Source organism: Phalacrocorax carbo, chromosome 2 (assembly GCF_963921805.1).
Source record: "Phalacrocorax carbo chromosome 2, bPhaCar2.1, whole genome shotgun sequence".
Taxonomy (NCBI): domain Eukaryota; kingdom Metazoa; phylum Chordata; class Aves; order Suliformes; family Phalacrocoracidae; genus Phalacrocorax; species Phalacrocorax carbo.
In genome coordinates, this window is record NC_087514.1 from 132310929 (window position 1) to 132327482 (window position 16554).

General features: G+C 38.6%; 1 protein-coding gene across 1 annotated transcript in view; it reads right to left on the bottom strand.

Annotated features, from left to right (window-relative positions):
- Positions 1-247: 247 nt before the first annotated feature.
- Positions 248-16554, bottom strand: part of STK31 (serine/threonine kinase 31) — a 42227-nt gene continuing 25920 nt past the window's right edge. Inside the window, exons 13-23 of the mRNA XM_064444424.1 lie at positions 15985-16104; positions 15368-15499; positions 14207-14308; positions 13179-13259; positions 12693-12818; positions 11865-11990; positions 11536-11622; positions 10064-10213; positions 8869-8994; positions 6794-6862; positions 248-2139 (exon numbers count right to left, since the gene is read on the bottom strand). Of these exons, the coding sequence (XP_064300494.1) occupies positions 1921-2139; positions 6794-6862; positions 8869-8994; positions 10064-10213; positions 11536-11622; positions 11865-11990; positions 12693-12818; positions 13179-13259; positions 14207-14308; positions 15368-15499; positions 15985-16104 (1338 nt within the window). The 3' untranslated portion in view covers positions 248-1920. The remainder of the gene's footprint in view (positions 2140-6793; positions 6863-8868; positions 8995-10063; positions 10214-11535; positions 11623-11864; positions 11991-12692; positions 12819-13178; positions 13260-14206; positions 14309-15367; positions 15500-15984; positions 16105-16554) is intronic.

Genomic DNA, 16554 nt, shown 5'->3' on the forward strand with positions numbered 1-16554 from the left:
ACAGCTGTGCAACATGACCCTAAATCAACCTATTTTCTTGAGGCCTCCGGCAAGAAAGAAATGAAAAGAAAACCAGAGCTACAAAATTACCATAGAAAAGGTCAAAGTAGAAACAAACAGAACTGGTGACACTAAGACTATAATCAACATTTAATTGAAATGGAAAGGCTGTCTCATAGCCTGACACTCATATGTACCAAAAGGTTTCAAAAGTTTTATTGCAGTTTAAAAAAAAAAATCCATCCCATGTGCTAGGTTCCACATGAAAAAACATAATACTCACAGCTGGTAAAGATATTTTGAAGACACTGCAATTTTTTTAATCAAGCATACACAGAGACTTCTGGTTTCAGAAAACCTAGAAGGTTAGCAATTTGGAGATTTAAGAAGTACACTTTAGGTTGCATGGACTCTGTAGCAGGAAAACTGGGCAAAAATTTATTCTAATGTACATGACAGTACAACATAAACCATCAGGTTAGTCTTCCAACCTCCATTCAGTGTTTAACATTGATTAAAATTGAAGTTAGCCTTTTATTAACAGTGAAAGACTGCAATCAGTATTTGGAAAGCAATCCACAAAACCACTAAACTGTTTATTTTCATTGACAAAAACCAAGGTAGTATTCTTCTGTGATTTCTGTAATATATTTACCACACTAACCAAAAATTCTACATTTTTAATGAAGGTTTTGCTATCACTGGTTATATACACATTACAGAATTAAAAAATCATTATCATTTAATGAAAAAGGAATGAAGCATGCTATTCCATACAAAAAACTTATTGGTTTAAGTACAGAAAAATCAAGTCTAATATCAGAGGTGGATCTGCCACGGTGGTATCTTCTATCCACTGTGGACTGTAATGTTGTACCTGAGGGCTCCCCAGTTTCCCTGGTGCTGCTTCTTGCCCATTACATACTGTATCTTTACATTCTTCATCCAACAACATGCAGCTTCAAATATTCCTCTACAAAATACTAGTCTGCCAACAGCACTGTCCAAGAGCAACACCCAGAGGCTAAATATATTGCTACAGCAACTCTGCATATTTTGACCTGTTTCTTTCTAAGAAGAAAGGAAAACCTTCATAAAGATAAGCAACAATTTCCTGTAAAAATAAAGAGCTGACAAAATTCTTTCAATGGTAATGTTAACAACAAAGGGTTGCAGGCAAACAAACCTGCTCATGAAAATCACACCTCTGTAGCTATTGTGAACAATATTCCAGAAGAGATGATATATGGACACACTTATGCAGAGCAAATAAGCAGTAGTTTTTGCAAATGCATGTGTATTTTATTTTGGTTCACAGCAGCACTGCAAATGAACAACTAGAAGGAAGCCTGCTCTCAAGAAATCCAATTGCATTTTTCAAACACAGGAAGACAGAAAAGAGGCAGGCCACTCTCCTATTCCTTTACCAGTTGTCAAAGCAGTACTTTTTCTTTTTTTTCTTAAATCTTGAAGGCAGTTGCTGTAGGAACAACTTGGCTATGCAATAACAAAACATCTCCAGTAAAAAGGTAATACCCTAGAGCATCTTTAAGAGGAACATGTTATCTGGAATCACAGCAAGAAGAGAGAGAGAAAACTGGATACAAAAACAAGTCACAGAAGCTTCATCTTAAAGATCTCTGGCATCTAACAAGGCTATTCTCTGTAAATTTAAAACCTACCTAACGGACAAAGAAAAAGGCTGACAAACTAAGAACGCAATCAGTAACACCACCATACCTGAACACTTATTTAGAATAAAAGGTACTTAAAAGAAAACACAGTGAAGATGGTGTAATCACAAAACGTGGCTGTACCTACCAAACCTTTTATATATTGAGATTTCAGATCAGGGCAATGATTTCTAAACCAAACAAAACTAGAAGTCTCAGTCAAGCACCTGATGGGAAAATTCCTCATCTATTGAGTAGGGCTTGCTCCACTCTCCTCAGTTAATCTCATTTTTTCTTCATCTGTCTTCTCAGAGTCATGTTCTTCATGTGGGTCATGCTCTTCAGCTGGTTGTGGTGAAACTGGAATTACATCAACTACAAGGAAGCAATCATCCCTCAGCACCTGCTCAGCTGTCAGTCTGTTACTGCAGAACAAATTCCGGAGAAGAGATTTAACTTTATCATCCTACAAACAGAGGGAGAAGGACTTCATCAGTAAGCAAAACAAACTCAATTACAAATAACAACCAAGTATTTGATGAACACATCTTGTAAGTGTTTAGGGCCCAAAGCCCGCACAAAAGGTTGTGCCATAGCATTCCCAATGGTCAGCAACACTTGACAGTCATAGTACTCATTGACAGCAAAATAAAAGCAAGCATTCAGCATCAGGTCTGCCAAGCTGGTGCCAGCAGATTTCACAGAAGAGCGTGAGTTGGTATATTTTAAAATACCAATTCACTGTACTACTATAAATCAGAGAAATACTCAAGTTGGTCTTTCTACTGAGAAGGAACAGAACAGGTTCTACATTCTACAACTTCATCTTTTAACTTTTGTCATATTGCTTTATCTAGCTATAAGAGCACAGGGGAAAAAAAAGAAAACTGAAGTAATCAGCTCTAAATCAACAGGAGCTCTTTTGCTATTAACCCATCACTTACACTTAGGCTCTTCGGATTTATCAGAAGGGATTACGTGCCTAAATTCTTACCACATTAACCGAACTAAACTCCATACACGAAACATAAAAACACAGCTGCTACACATATGCATAAACATCAGGGAGGAAGAGCACACACTGGATTTGGACAAGAGGACTGCATGAAAGACAATCTCAAATGCTGATCTAGAGATCTAGATTACTAAAACTCATCAGGAAGAGTCTCTCCATAAGAAGGCTTGCTTGTTCACCGTCTCCAAGCCAGCAACACCTCTGACCAGGGCCAATAAGACAGCAAAGCACTAGACACCCGTACACCTCTCACCTATCACCATTTCACCCAGAGAGAAGAATAACTGTGACACAAAGGAATCACAGAATCATAAAATGGTTTGGGTTGGAAGAGACCTTAAAGATCATCTAGTTCCAACTCCCCTGACATGGACAGAGACACCTTCAACTAGATCAGTTTGCTCAAAGCCCCATCCAACATGGCCTTGAACACTTCAGGGATGGGGCATCCACACATAGTCAAAAACTTGAAGACAGAAACAAGCAGACAATTTCCAACTCCTACTAATCATCAGAGTGACTCTGGAGAATTAAACACTCACCAAATAATCTGAAATCTGGGTGAAAAGATGAGATCTGAAAACTGTTGATCTTACAGGCATGAAGGATTGTTAAATGCTTATAAAACATTTTAAATGCTCAAAGGAAAATCTCTCGTTAAGAAGATCCAAACATGTGCAATGAAATACAGGAGTGAACCATGACTACACAATTCCTCTGCAAAATTCAAAGTGAAGAAAATCTGAGCATTTAAAAAGCTTGAAAAGCTTTGTACTTGTATATTTGCATTTCATGATACTATCAAATGTCTGTCAATAACAAATATCCCCTCCTCACCATCTTCTCACACTAAGGAAACTGAAGATTGATTCCACAAGGAATATTGCTGTAGGACAATATTTCATCATGTTTACTCCCTTTAGTTGTGTTTGTTCTTATTTACTTTTTTTAAAATATGCAAAACTGTATTCTGAAACACACTGAACACTAAGGCTTGGCATGGCGAAATGAGTGGCTACAAGATCTTTGCTTTTCCTCAACAGCTAGCTAACATTAATATATTTGTTTTAAAGCTTAACATTATTTTCCTGTGGCAATATTACATTGCTGAAAACAACAAAAATTTTACTAGTTGCAAGTGTGCAGTTCCTCTGGGCACGAGACTGAGATGGAAGGGAAATTACCAGCCTGTCAAGAGCCTGCAGATGGGCATGGAGATTAATTCTGAATAAGCTGATTATAGATAAAGCACTTAAAAGCAAAATAGATTTTCCCCAAGAACTGGGACAAGGATTAACAGCCAGAGGTCTAAAAGATTCCCCAAGAAACAGCTGACAGATATTTCTTAGTATTACATTTCTTAGTAAAACCCTCATATGTGTTCTTGTGCACTGCAGGCAGCACACATTGCTTTCCAGCAGGCTTTGGTGGTTGGTGCACATGCATGCACATGCATGCACATGCGTCCAAGATGAATCCTTAGAAACTGCTAACAATGATATATTGATTAGGATTGTATCACCTGACAAGGTTAAAACCAAATGCTGCTTCTTTTCACCAGGGAAAAAGTTAAAGAATCTCACTCTATATAAAAGCTGTAAAATGAATTAATGCCTGCTAAGAACAATAATGGCAGAATTCGTTAACTGTCCTTGAGATACAGGCAGCTGTTTGCACTTCAGAAGGTACCGGCTACAGAAGAACACAGAAGTACAACACCCTGAAAGTGGCCATTCAAACTTTTATTTACATATTTCAGACCTTATTTGTAAAACATTATCACAGCAGATATTTTATGGAAAACAGACGGGAACCAACTACTATTTTTTAATGTCCCAAGAAATCTTTTCTACTTCCTTGGACAATTATGTTCCCCTCATGTATGAGAGAAAGTTAGGGTTTTCAGTATCTAAAGATTATTATACATAATCCTGAATGACGCACTGGGCAGACAGTTCTGTACAATTTTCGTGGAATACACTTAAAACCCCTACTTAGCCCTAATGGTGAATCATGAAGTACTGAATCTTTTTTCATTTAGTATTGCGCATTTCATGAGATTCATTTAATTTTCAGTAAGAAAGCAAGCAACTAAAATGAGAGATAAGAAACACTATTTACAGGATCACCTCCCTGCTCAAATGCTGCATATTTTTTTCTTTTATTTTCCATGGTAGCGTCACACTAGAAATAGTTTTGCAGAGGGGTTTGGTAGACAGTCCTGTACTTTATCAGTAATGCTTTCATCACTGGAGGACACTGTTGAAGTGAAGTTATTAGAAGACATACGGTAGAGGAGAAGAGACATCTTCTAAAACAAGCTTATTTACAGTACTGTGTTATGTGGTGATACACAAGCTACTCTGCCTGGACACTAGAACCACTAGAGCTTGTTGTCTTGCTACAGTACCACGACAGTTTCTTAACATAAACACAGTAAACAGGATACACTAAGCTCAGTATGAACACAACTCTAGCAGGTCTAGACCAGTTGTAAACCCATGCTTTCCTAGGTATCTCTGCAAAGCAGGCAAATCATTAATGCACAAGTATAACCAACAAAGAGGGATTTATTATTAGGGTTTATTTTGCCCTTGACAAAACAACCCAGGTTTATCTGACCAACAGCAACTCCACTGCTTTGTTTTCTACCTTTCCCTTTAAAGTATTTTTCTACTTTTCTGGAATATATGGTTATATACATATATATAACCTCTAACTCTTCCCTATATTCCATAGAAAATTCTACCCATAGCCTAAGACTTCACTTAAAAGCCAGAGTTACCTGCTTGCAGACTTTTTAATAACAGTCTAAGGCTTGATTTAAGGAGTTTCATGGCCTTCTCCAATCTAGATGAAGCAGTAAGCTCTCAAAGTAAGATCAACACAATAAGAACAATACGAGAAGTAGTCCATACAGATTAAAAAATACGAGCGTAATCCACTCAAGGGACATGGGAGGGACACAGGACAAGAACCAAGCAGTCAGTAACTACACAAGCAGAAGTACAGCAAAAAGTATGAAGCAGAAACTAGTCTGGGAAGGCCAGTAATTTGAAAAAGGTCCATAAACCTCCCAGTGAATTTCTTTAAGCTATATATGGTGGCACGTCTTTTGTTATTCCAACTTTTGTAAGGAGGAAAAGGAATCACCTGTAGCAAGGGTAGAAGAGGTTGAAAGCAGGCAAGAAAAAAGGTCTTTACTCTTGGCCAGAAGACTGAAAGCTTATGGGAAAGCAAGTTACACAAGAAAATAAGCCCAAGGAAAGACAGGTGCTCAGGTAACTAAGGCACACAGAGAGAAGGGCAAAAATTATCTGCTTATGATTAACATCCAAGACATGGTAAGTTAGCGAAGGATTGACTTCGAAGTGGAGACCTAAACTGGGGAACATGAAGGCACACAGTCTACTTATTCTCAAAGAGTCACTAAGACACTGGGCAAGGATAAGTTTCAAAAAAAGGACTGAAAACAGAGTTCAGGGTGACAACAGTTGCTGGCACAGACTAGACAGAGAACAAGAGTTAGTGGTAGAAAGAATGAAAGCAGTAACACAAATTCCTATCATGCAGGGTCCACTTATATCTCTGCATTTGTATCAGAGGCATAGGGAAGTTTATGTTTCACACAAAAAACTGCCACAGAATAAAGGGCACAATACACTTTTACAACTGCATTTAAGTGATTAAACTGGAAGTTGGCTGTTTTATTAACACTCAAGCATCATACAATCATTATACAGGAAGGCAGATGAACAAAGTCGACTTCCCTGACTTCAAAAGTTGACAGGTTCCTAATTCAAATACCTACTTTGAGGCTGAATCTCAAGACTTATTCCCCAAGTCTGTAACTTGGTGCAATTCAGTTAACAACTTCTGTGAAGTTACTCCTCCTGAGGTCAGAGTTAAATATTAAGAAAACTCTGGGGTTTTCTACCTTCTCAAACATAATTTTATTTGTGCATGCTATTCAGAAATAACCAATTAAGAACATTTTTCTCAACCCAGCACTTAAAATCAAATGTTTGCATTAAAAAAAAATCCTATTGATTAACCACCTCTAAACAAGAGCAGTCTAATCTTCCCCATCTGAAAATAAACATACCATGACAACCACATCCACATCAGGCGTTCCATCTTCTTTTATGCCAAACTCGTGGTTTTGAGCGCAAAGCTGTAAATTAAAAGATACATAGTGCATAACACTGGTGATTTTTTTCCTTTTAGTTTAACAAAACCAAATATCAGTCAAGGAGATGCCAGGTTTCAAGTGAAAATGGATTGTTATGGAAAAATGGCAGGGAAAGGCTTTTTTCCTAATTTCACAGTAGGGAAAAGCATGCAAAGGGCCTAAGTTCCCCTTACACAGAGGGGAAAAAATTTAGCGTCAGAAGAAACTTTCAGAGGTCAAAAGAAATAGACTTTTAAAAATATGACTCTAAGTTTGTGCCCAAGCTGTACATTTAATTATATAATCCTCTTTAAGAAGTGCTATGGGGTGAGTGCACTCCAACAAACAAATGTGAACCCTGTACCCATAAACAAAGTAAAATTTCCCCAGTCTTTACTACTGCCTAGAACCATGCCTGAGTACAGCATTTTTCAAAATTCTGCCTGCAGGTTAAGCTGAAAATGGTTCTATTCTGAACAATTACAAAGACAGCAAAAGGAAGCATGTGTTTAGTCAGTGCTGGGCTCTTGTGAGATAGGTCAGCAGAGAATTCGGAAAACCACTGTCTCAGTTTTAGACATGACACTGCTGTTTAATGAGGGAGAGCACAATTTCAGATGCCCAATGTGAAACTGGCAATTGTTGAACATAGTACTAACACCTGAGCTAAAATTTTTCATCAAGTGATCAACACAACACCAAGTCTCATATGGACATTAGTTATAAAGGGATTAACCTGAAATTCAGTTGACAAATTTGGATGAAGTTTCAAAAGAATGCTGATCTTGCTGCATCCCAGATATCCTCTTTAAGAGCCAGTCATTAACAGAATTGCTTTTGCATTTGGGTTTTTTTTACTGTTGGTTGGGGTTTTTTGTGGGTTTTGGTGGTTTTTTTTTAACTCACTTCTACTTGTAAAAACCTTTTTTATAAAACAGATTAAGATCTGAATGGTGGTACTGAAAGTGTTTAACCAAACTGTACCACAGTAATGTATTATAAACATCTGTGATATTAAACTACACTTTAGTTCATCTATCTCAGTAGAAAAAAATACTTAATTTTAAGCTACTGCTTCCTGAATTAGGAATAAAACATAACAAAGAGTGACTTTTATATGAACCAGCTTCATCATCTCAGCAGAGGTAACTGACAGTGGTTACCTATCAACTTGCAGTTTACAACTCTGTTACGAAGTGTTTTTAAGATGCTACGGCACAGAAGAGATTACTGAAGCCATCACTGCGCAGTTGATGGAACTGCCAGTGTTTCCCAGGAAGACCCCCATGTACCTCGAGCTCCAACTGGTACTCAGTGAACTAGTTCTAATATACTGAGTGCTCACGCAAAATCACTGCCTGGGAGCATCAACACTTGCTGGGCAGCTTGTGGCTTTTCAAGTCTGGGGGATTTTAAGCTTTCCTATTCAGAACACACGGCACTGACACCCTGAGTTGGGGAGGCAGCAATACAGCAACATAAGACAAAAAGGAGATGGAGGAGATGCTGTGCAACGTAACACCTAACACAGGAAAGTAGATTGCTTTCTCCTCCCTGACGTGACACACGCTACGGAACAAAACACTTATCTAAGCACTGTTGCCAGCAACAAAACATATGACAGTCCCATCCTTGCCTTCATCTTTCCTCTCTTTCGATATCTGTAATTCCTCAGGGGCAAGGTCACAGAAAGAGAAGAAAAAGACTCATAAGGAATGAATGGGAAGTGTAGTAAGAACCAACAATCCACAGCATGAGGAACAAAGCACACTTTTGGTTCATATTATTATACAAATTACACTGTGTATTTTACAGAAAAAAAATAATTACTGTCTTCTGCCCATAATCATAACTCCCATTCATTCTACACTCACCACTCAGTTGAAAATATGGTACGTATTTTGCCAAAACAGTTCAAAGAAGAAGTTGGAGATAACACTTATTGCTCTTTATAAGCCTGCTACAGTTCCAAAATATTACTAGAAACTCTCCCACAAGCCATAACCTACCCAGAACAGGAGGCAGCCATAAGCATACATGTCAGAGGCTGGAGAAGCTGGCTGTCCCATTTTCAGTTCAGGAGAAACTAAGCTCAGGGTACTGACAACCATAGTGTTTGCAGCAGCACGTTGTTCCTATGGGGAAAAAAAAAAAATGTACCCATAATTTCAAGCAAGACCAACAGCACATTGAAGCAGATGTATCTCCTTCTCCCTTTTAATGCATTAGACAACTTTCCATAGAGTTCTGTGCTGACCCAGACTGAAATGTAAAATCCTCCTTTACTAATTAAAAAAAAGTGGTGCGTAAAGGAAAAGAGATAACAAATATCTATCATCTGTAATTGTAACAGAAGAATAGGGATGGCAGATTTTACTCCATGCTAAAACTATTAAAGCTCATAAGGTAGTAAAGAATACAAATTGCAAAACTTCTCAAATTAGGAAAAAAATCAGAAACATTAAAAAACATTAGGCACTATTTTGGAGAACTTTAGTTCTAAAGCTCAGTTCTGCCAGTTTTCTTATTTTTTCTTCTCTGCCTTTCCAGTCTTCACCTGAAACTAGTTGCTTCCTCCCTCCTGGTTTCCAGCATATTGTAGGACTGTCTACTGTCAAAATAAAAGCTAGACCCTGAGTTTCTATTCCCCTCCATGGCAGCAGCCAGCACCAGCTACAGCCAGATGGGAAAAGATTAGTCTCCAGATTGCCAAGAGCACTCGGTAACACATCAGTTACTATCTCCACTCATGCATTTGTGATCATGCAGAAAGAACAAGCACTGAGCAGTACTGACACCCCTATAGAGAAGGCACAAAGTGTATCCAGGCTGTGAACCATGGGTAGAACTTTCCTGCTCTATCACACAAGCTGCTCATTTCAGCACAGCCCATACCTGCAGGGAGGAGTAAAGAAAGGGATAGTCTTCCTCACCTCTTGCAATTTTCACAATGATACCATCTGTACTGAGTATGACCTTTCAGAAAATTCAGCTGTCACACCCAGTAATCCTTTTTTTCCCCTCCAAAATTAGACTGTGTTTACAAAAATTTTATCAAGACTCACTGCCCAGCCCTATTCAGAATATGACACAGAAGTCTCACACATTGTGCTTAGCAGTATCAATAAATCTTTTAAATTGCAAACACAGTTGTCTGGTTTAATATGTAATTATGACAAAGTCGCTGAAGGATTTTCTTTTTACCTCTGATTTTGTGAAATCAAAGTCTCCAACAATTCCTTGTTTTCGATTCAGAGCAAAAACATTATTTCCATGCAGAGATCCATGTACTATATTAGCTCCATGCAATGTCTGTAGACCTCGGGCCACTCCTTTCATCACTTTTAATGCCTCCTAATGATTTAATTTGGGTATTTATTACAAAGATAGACATGGAAAAAACAAAGCACAGTATCAAGTAAGTTTCTATCCAGAACTAAGGTTTGTACACATTCAAAGTTCATGCTAATCCTGTTTTATGAAGTATGGATTAATTTCCAGTAAGATTATTATGACTGGCACAGCCAGGCGGGGGGTGGGGTGGGCGGGGAAGAAGTGCAGTCACTGATTAACATATCACTAACATGAAAAAATATGCGGTGAGGGGGGAACCCAAAAACCAACCAACCTTGGACCTTTATAAGTAGGTCCAAATCAGCAAACAGAAGCTTCAAGTCATCAAACAGAACTAGAGAAAAGACTGGCCTGGCTTCTAGCAACTGCTTCTTTGAGAAGGGATGATGATGTGGTTTAGCCCCAGTTGGCAACCAAGTACCACAGAGCCACTCGCTTACCCTCCCCACAAAGTGGGATGGGGGAGAGAATCAGAAGGGCAAAAGAAAGAAAACTCATCAGTTGAGATAAGAACAGTTTAATAATTGAAATAAAATAATAACAACAAATTGTAGTGAAAAGGAAAACAACAAAAAAAGAGAGGAACAAAACTCAGGAAAAAACAAGTGATGCAACTGCTCACCATCCTCTGACCTATGCCCAGTCTCCAAGCAGCCATCGCTGCTCCCCAGCAAACTCCCCCCAGTTCATACACTGAGCATGACATCGTCATATGGTATGGAAGAGCCCTTTGGCCAGTTGGGGTCAGCTGTCCTGGCTGTGCCCCTCTCAGCTTCTCACTGGCAAGGCATGGGAAGCTGAAAAGGCCTTGAGTTAGTATAAGCACTAGAAAAAACTAAAATATCAGTGTGTGTGTTACCAATGTTATTCTCATGTTAAATCCAAAACACAGCACTGTAGCAGCTATTAGGAAGAAAATTAACTCTATCTCAGCCAAAACCAGGACAGATGACTATCCAAATGGCCTATACCCTGTGCGGGAGGAGGGAAAGAAAAAGGAGGGAGATGAAATGGGTGGGGGGGATTACACACGCACAGGAGCCTTCTATAAACTTAAATACAGAAATGTGTACCCCATAGCACCTAACATGTTCAACTCCAGCTGCATCCAAGCAAAATCTCTTCTAGAAAGTTACAAACTGCCTGACCAAGCTAAGAATGCTAATCAGGCTATCCTGTACAACTTTGTACAATCACTATCAGCCACCAAAGGAAATACACTGGTGAAACACCATCAGCACCATAAGATACAGCAAAACAATAAGATTTAAGTTCAAAAACACACAAAATAAAATGCTGATAGTCTAAGTAGTTATACTTACTTCTAAAGTTAAAGGTGTATCAGCCTGTAAAGCTCCCAGACTTGCTCTTGGGTAGTACGGGACCATTAAATATACCAAAGGATCAGACTTCAACAACAACAAAAGGAAAAATATATTGTTTCAAAGATCAAGAATATGAGGAAGTTTAACAAGCACTAGATGTGTGATAGATCAATTCACTATGTTTATGAAGTAGACAGTTTATCTAAACTCAGAAAGGAAATATTTTTCGGATTCAATGATCCAACTTAAATATGTTAAAGCTTTAAGGTCCAACTACAAGTCTCTTAGCTTAAACCAGAAATCAAAATCATCAGTCTGAATCTTGCCTTGCAGAAAAGAAGGAACAACAGTTGTAACAATCCAGATTTCTCCTTCTGCTGATCCCAAGCTCTGTGATACTTGGCAACCCTCTCTATCACTTTGGCTTCTGAGGTTATATCTACAGAGTATCCCTTAAAAACAAAACACATACAAGCATTAGGAGTAATAGGTTGGGTAACATTATTGCATTAAACTTTTCTTTTTAATTGAAGAAATGCATATTGTTAGATGCTATCAATTAACTTCCTCCTCTACTTAACACAAAATTCAATTACAACTCTCATAGACTGTTCCCGTATTTTCTTATTATATCTTGGAAAGTCTGTACCAACAAAACAGGGAGCATGCCTCTAATTTAAGATTTAAATAAGCCAAGTCAAAAGCAAGAAGAATATTTACAACTATGCCTCTAGTAATACTACATCCCCTGGTTTCCCAGCTGCTAGCAGATTGACAAAGAAGCAGAGCAAGGGAAAAGCAGCAGTGAAACCATCAGGAAGACAAACCAGCACCTGCAAAAAGAGACACAAGTAATGAACAGGAAAAAAGGTCCAGCAGATACCAGAAAGAACAGACAGTAGAGGGGAAGCACAGTTCACTATAGCAGTCCTCAGAAGAAGTGAAAAAAACCAAAACAGTAAGGAACACGGAAGCAATCCAGAAGGAAAATAATGCTTTATGCTCTACAGGCCCTGACAAAAAAAAATCTGCCATCAGAAAAGGGCTGTTAAACACAGGGATATGAAAGGAACAGCAGAGTTCATTCAGAATCAGCACGTTAATACGCCAAGGCCTCACCTGCAGTGGTAACTGAAAGCCAGTGCCAACATTACCTTTAAAAGAACCTTCTGGCCTTGAATTTCTGAACACACTAAAGGTCGCTTCGTGCTCAGTTCCTTCATGGGCTCAGCATCCAAAAGATCTCGCTCCAGGCTGTGTGTCAGAAGTCCACCAGAGTTCTGAAGCACATCCACACACAGATATCCAGGGTAAGCGCACAGCATTTAACAGCTGGTAAGATTCAGAGGCTTCGACTGCCTGCCCTCTTCCTCAATCAACATAGCAAAGCACAAACCAGCTGTAACTTTTTAATGTGTCCCAGCATCTGTTACCAAGAGGCTGAACACGAAGAAGCAGCTAATGAAATGCATCCCTTGAGCATCGTCCAGAAGAGGGCGAGAAAGAAGACGACCAGAACAAACAATGCTCAGGGTATCTGTCCCCCAAATGGACAGCGACTGAGCAGAGCATCGTTGGTGCAAAGCCTTGATAGTGCCCAACACAGTAACTGACGGCATATTCAGACAGTCTCTGCTTACCATATAGTTTAGAATTCCTGCTTCTGGATAAAGAAGCGGTAACTCAGGGAACCATTTCTGTACCAAATATGTAAGCTTCTCCTAAACGAAAGAAAAAAGGCCCACAGCTTCAGGTCTCTAGTTTCTGACATATATAAATGTACACTAACATTTGCAATGTATAACTAGGACACTCAAATGTACATTGACCACGACAGTACCTTCTCCAACAACATCATCCAAAGTAACAGACAACCACACGCCACATGAATACAGCAGTTCAATATTGACAGATTTCTGAAAGCCTGGAGGGTGGGTAGTGTTAAGGCCCCAAACAGCTCATGCATTATCATGGAAAACATTTCATGTTTTCCACAAGAGGCTTTAGTAGGCCTAAACAAAGGAAAACACCTTCACTACGGGTAAGTGGAAGAAGATAGAAATCTAGTAGTAACACAGACCAGGCCAGCATCTCATGTATCTCCAGACCACGCATAGCTGTAACACTGCAAAGTAACTATTACACACAAATGCTACGTCTGCAGAGGTAGGTATACCACCACCACAAATCCTGGGGCCCCTCTACTCACTCACAAGGCAATGGTTTCCAATTCTTCCCTCCACACAGAGGACTTAAGGGAAAGGGGGATCTCCACTTCAGGATAAAATCCTGTTTTAGCCCAGTCATAAGGAAACAGTCCCCCTTCTTGCAAGAAATACAGTCTTTCTTCAGCAACTGAGCTTACACTTTCACCTGCAGCTCTTCTGGGTTGAGAACTACAGCTCACATTTTTCTTCCTCACCTCAGCCCCTTATGGCAGGGGGAAGGGGGAGAAGGTCTGAAGAAACTATGTTCAAATAGAGATAAAATTGATCAGCCTCCATGCCTTCTCCCATAGGTTTCACCAAAGGAGGGCCATCTTAACATTCAACACTATAAAAATAACTTTTTTTTTTTTTAACTTACCTAAGGTACACATTAAAGCAACTGAAACACAGATGTGCCTGATACAGGTTTGTTTTAGTTGCCTAAGTAGTTTAATACTTACATATTCTTCTTGTTCCTTGGATACCTCCTGAAGAACCCTATTTCGCAGATCAGCGATTTCCTCTTTTATTCTTGTCATTTTAAACTCACTGTAATCATCAGACTGCATTAGGAATAACAAAGTTAGTGTATAATTCTCATTCTGCTATTATACCAAACAACAGTAGCCTACTATATAAGGATTAAAAAACAGCTTCCATATCACAGCTCTAGAGTTGAATGTATTCTCAAATGCATATTTTACTCAGTCTCCTTCCTGGAAATCCAAGAGAACCTCTTAAAACCTAATCACTGAGAAAGGTGTTCCCTTTATTTGACAGACAAAATGTTCTAGCCCTTTGCCTACTTGTTTCCTAAGTCAAAGAGCACTTTTTAAAATTAGCTGATCACATATAATCATAACAGCAACATCATTCATCTACCAGCAATGCCAGGTTCCATAATTCATTCACTCTTTTCTCCCATAAGCAGGCATTTTTCTCATGTCGCCTCATTATTCAATAATCCTTTCCCAATGGGTTTCATTAGAATGTCTCATTTTAAATCCTTCTTGGAAGCTTACTCCCCTTTACAATGCTTACAGAGAGACAAATGCAGATTCTTTTTTCCCTTAAGCATCACCAGAATAATAAATGTATGATCAAACAAACAGCACTGAAGCTGGAGTAATATTTACATTCTTTGGACTTCTCAGAGGGGTAGTGGGGAACCCTGAAAACTAGAACAGATGTTGACTTCTGTCACCAAAGGGGAGGTACACGCATTACTAACAAAGTAAAAACTTGAAGTAATCACACAACCAGCACAGTAAAAAGAGCTGGACAAAACTGTTCACGTTGTGAACAGCGACTGTTAGAACAGCGACCATCACCAGAGGGACATAGTTAAAAGCACAGTGCCATGGCTGGGGACTGAAACAGAAAAGTGGCTATGTACCGATGATCTTTTTTTAAAAAAAAAAAAAAAAAAAAAAAAAGCCTTTGAGGCTTGGTCTCAGAAGCCTGTAAAACTTCCACAGTTAAAGGCAAAAATCAGGTCAGAAAACAGAAACTGTTCTATATAATTACCACTTACTTGGAACAGACAAAATTAATGTTTCTAAACCAATTTAAAAAAAAAAACACAACATACAAAACACACCAACACTGCAACATTTTCGTACTTCCTCAAAGTTGTTCTTTTCAACCAGCTTCCACCTTAACTGGGCCTTTAAGCTTTTCACAGTTTTCTTAATGGATAGTAAGTTGTTAATATTGGGTCTTCTATTCAGCCATTCCTCAGTCTGTTTTTTGAACTAGGAGGAAAAGAAAAGAAAAAACAAACCACTCAAAGTGTCCAAGCATTCTATTTTAATATGCTTTAATCCAATGCATTAGAGAAACTGCCTGAAGTCTATTTGAATTCAGCTTTTCAGGGTCTTTCCCCACCGAAGAGGGTTTTTATTGTGTTTCATTTTAACTACATTAACAATCTTCTGGAAAACCAACATTCTACTAAGAGCTTCATCCCCTTAAATTAGATACTACCCATTTGTAATGAATCCAGAGATTCCAGCTTCTGCTGCTTTATTTTTTAAAATAAGTATCTTTTTATTTAACTGAAATGAAGCACTGGCATAGGTAATGCACCAGTGCAATTCTCAAGTTTTAACCCAACCAATCTCTCCTCTCCAATATACTCCCAGAATTTCCTTATAAAAAGATAAGAGGACATCTTTCAAAAAGAAACTAGGTCAGAAAGGGTTACAGTGTGACAGAAATAAATAAGGCATAAACTCACCTCAACACTGGCCAAGTATCTGTTCTGTATGGCAGTGATCATACTTTGCTCCTGACGAATGTTATGTATAACTTTATTGTAAGCATTCATAATTATTCCCTTCTCTGCCTCATCATGCTCCTGGGATTGAATTACACAGAGGGAGATTGAAGACTGAAAGTCATTCTTCATTCGTACACACTGTTTAAGATGTAAAACTTTTACTGACAAATTCCATTGTTAATGGAAAAAATAATTTATCAGATTTTTCTCTCTCCCTTTTTAGAATCTCTTCAAGAAAAGTTAGCAAGTCTAAGCATTCACCCAATAGTTTCAATAGAATAAAACTGACTGGCACTTCCACGCAGAAGTCCAATTTCATATTCCACAGGCTATGAAAGAATTCAGCATGGTTAAATATATACGAAGCATTAAAGCATGCAACCATTCTTCCAAAACAGAGTCACTGGTTCTGTCACAGAGAGGTGTCACAAGCACACTACACCACTGGTTTTTTTTAGTATGATGCTACATTAGAGGAAGGTTTAACCTTTGCTGACATAACCATTCTCTGGCACAGTAGTGACTCTC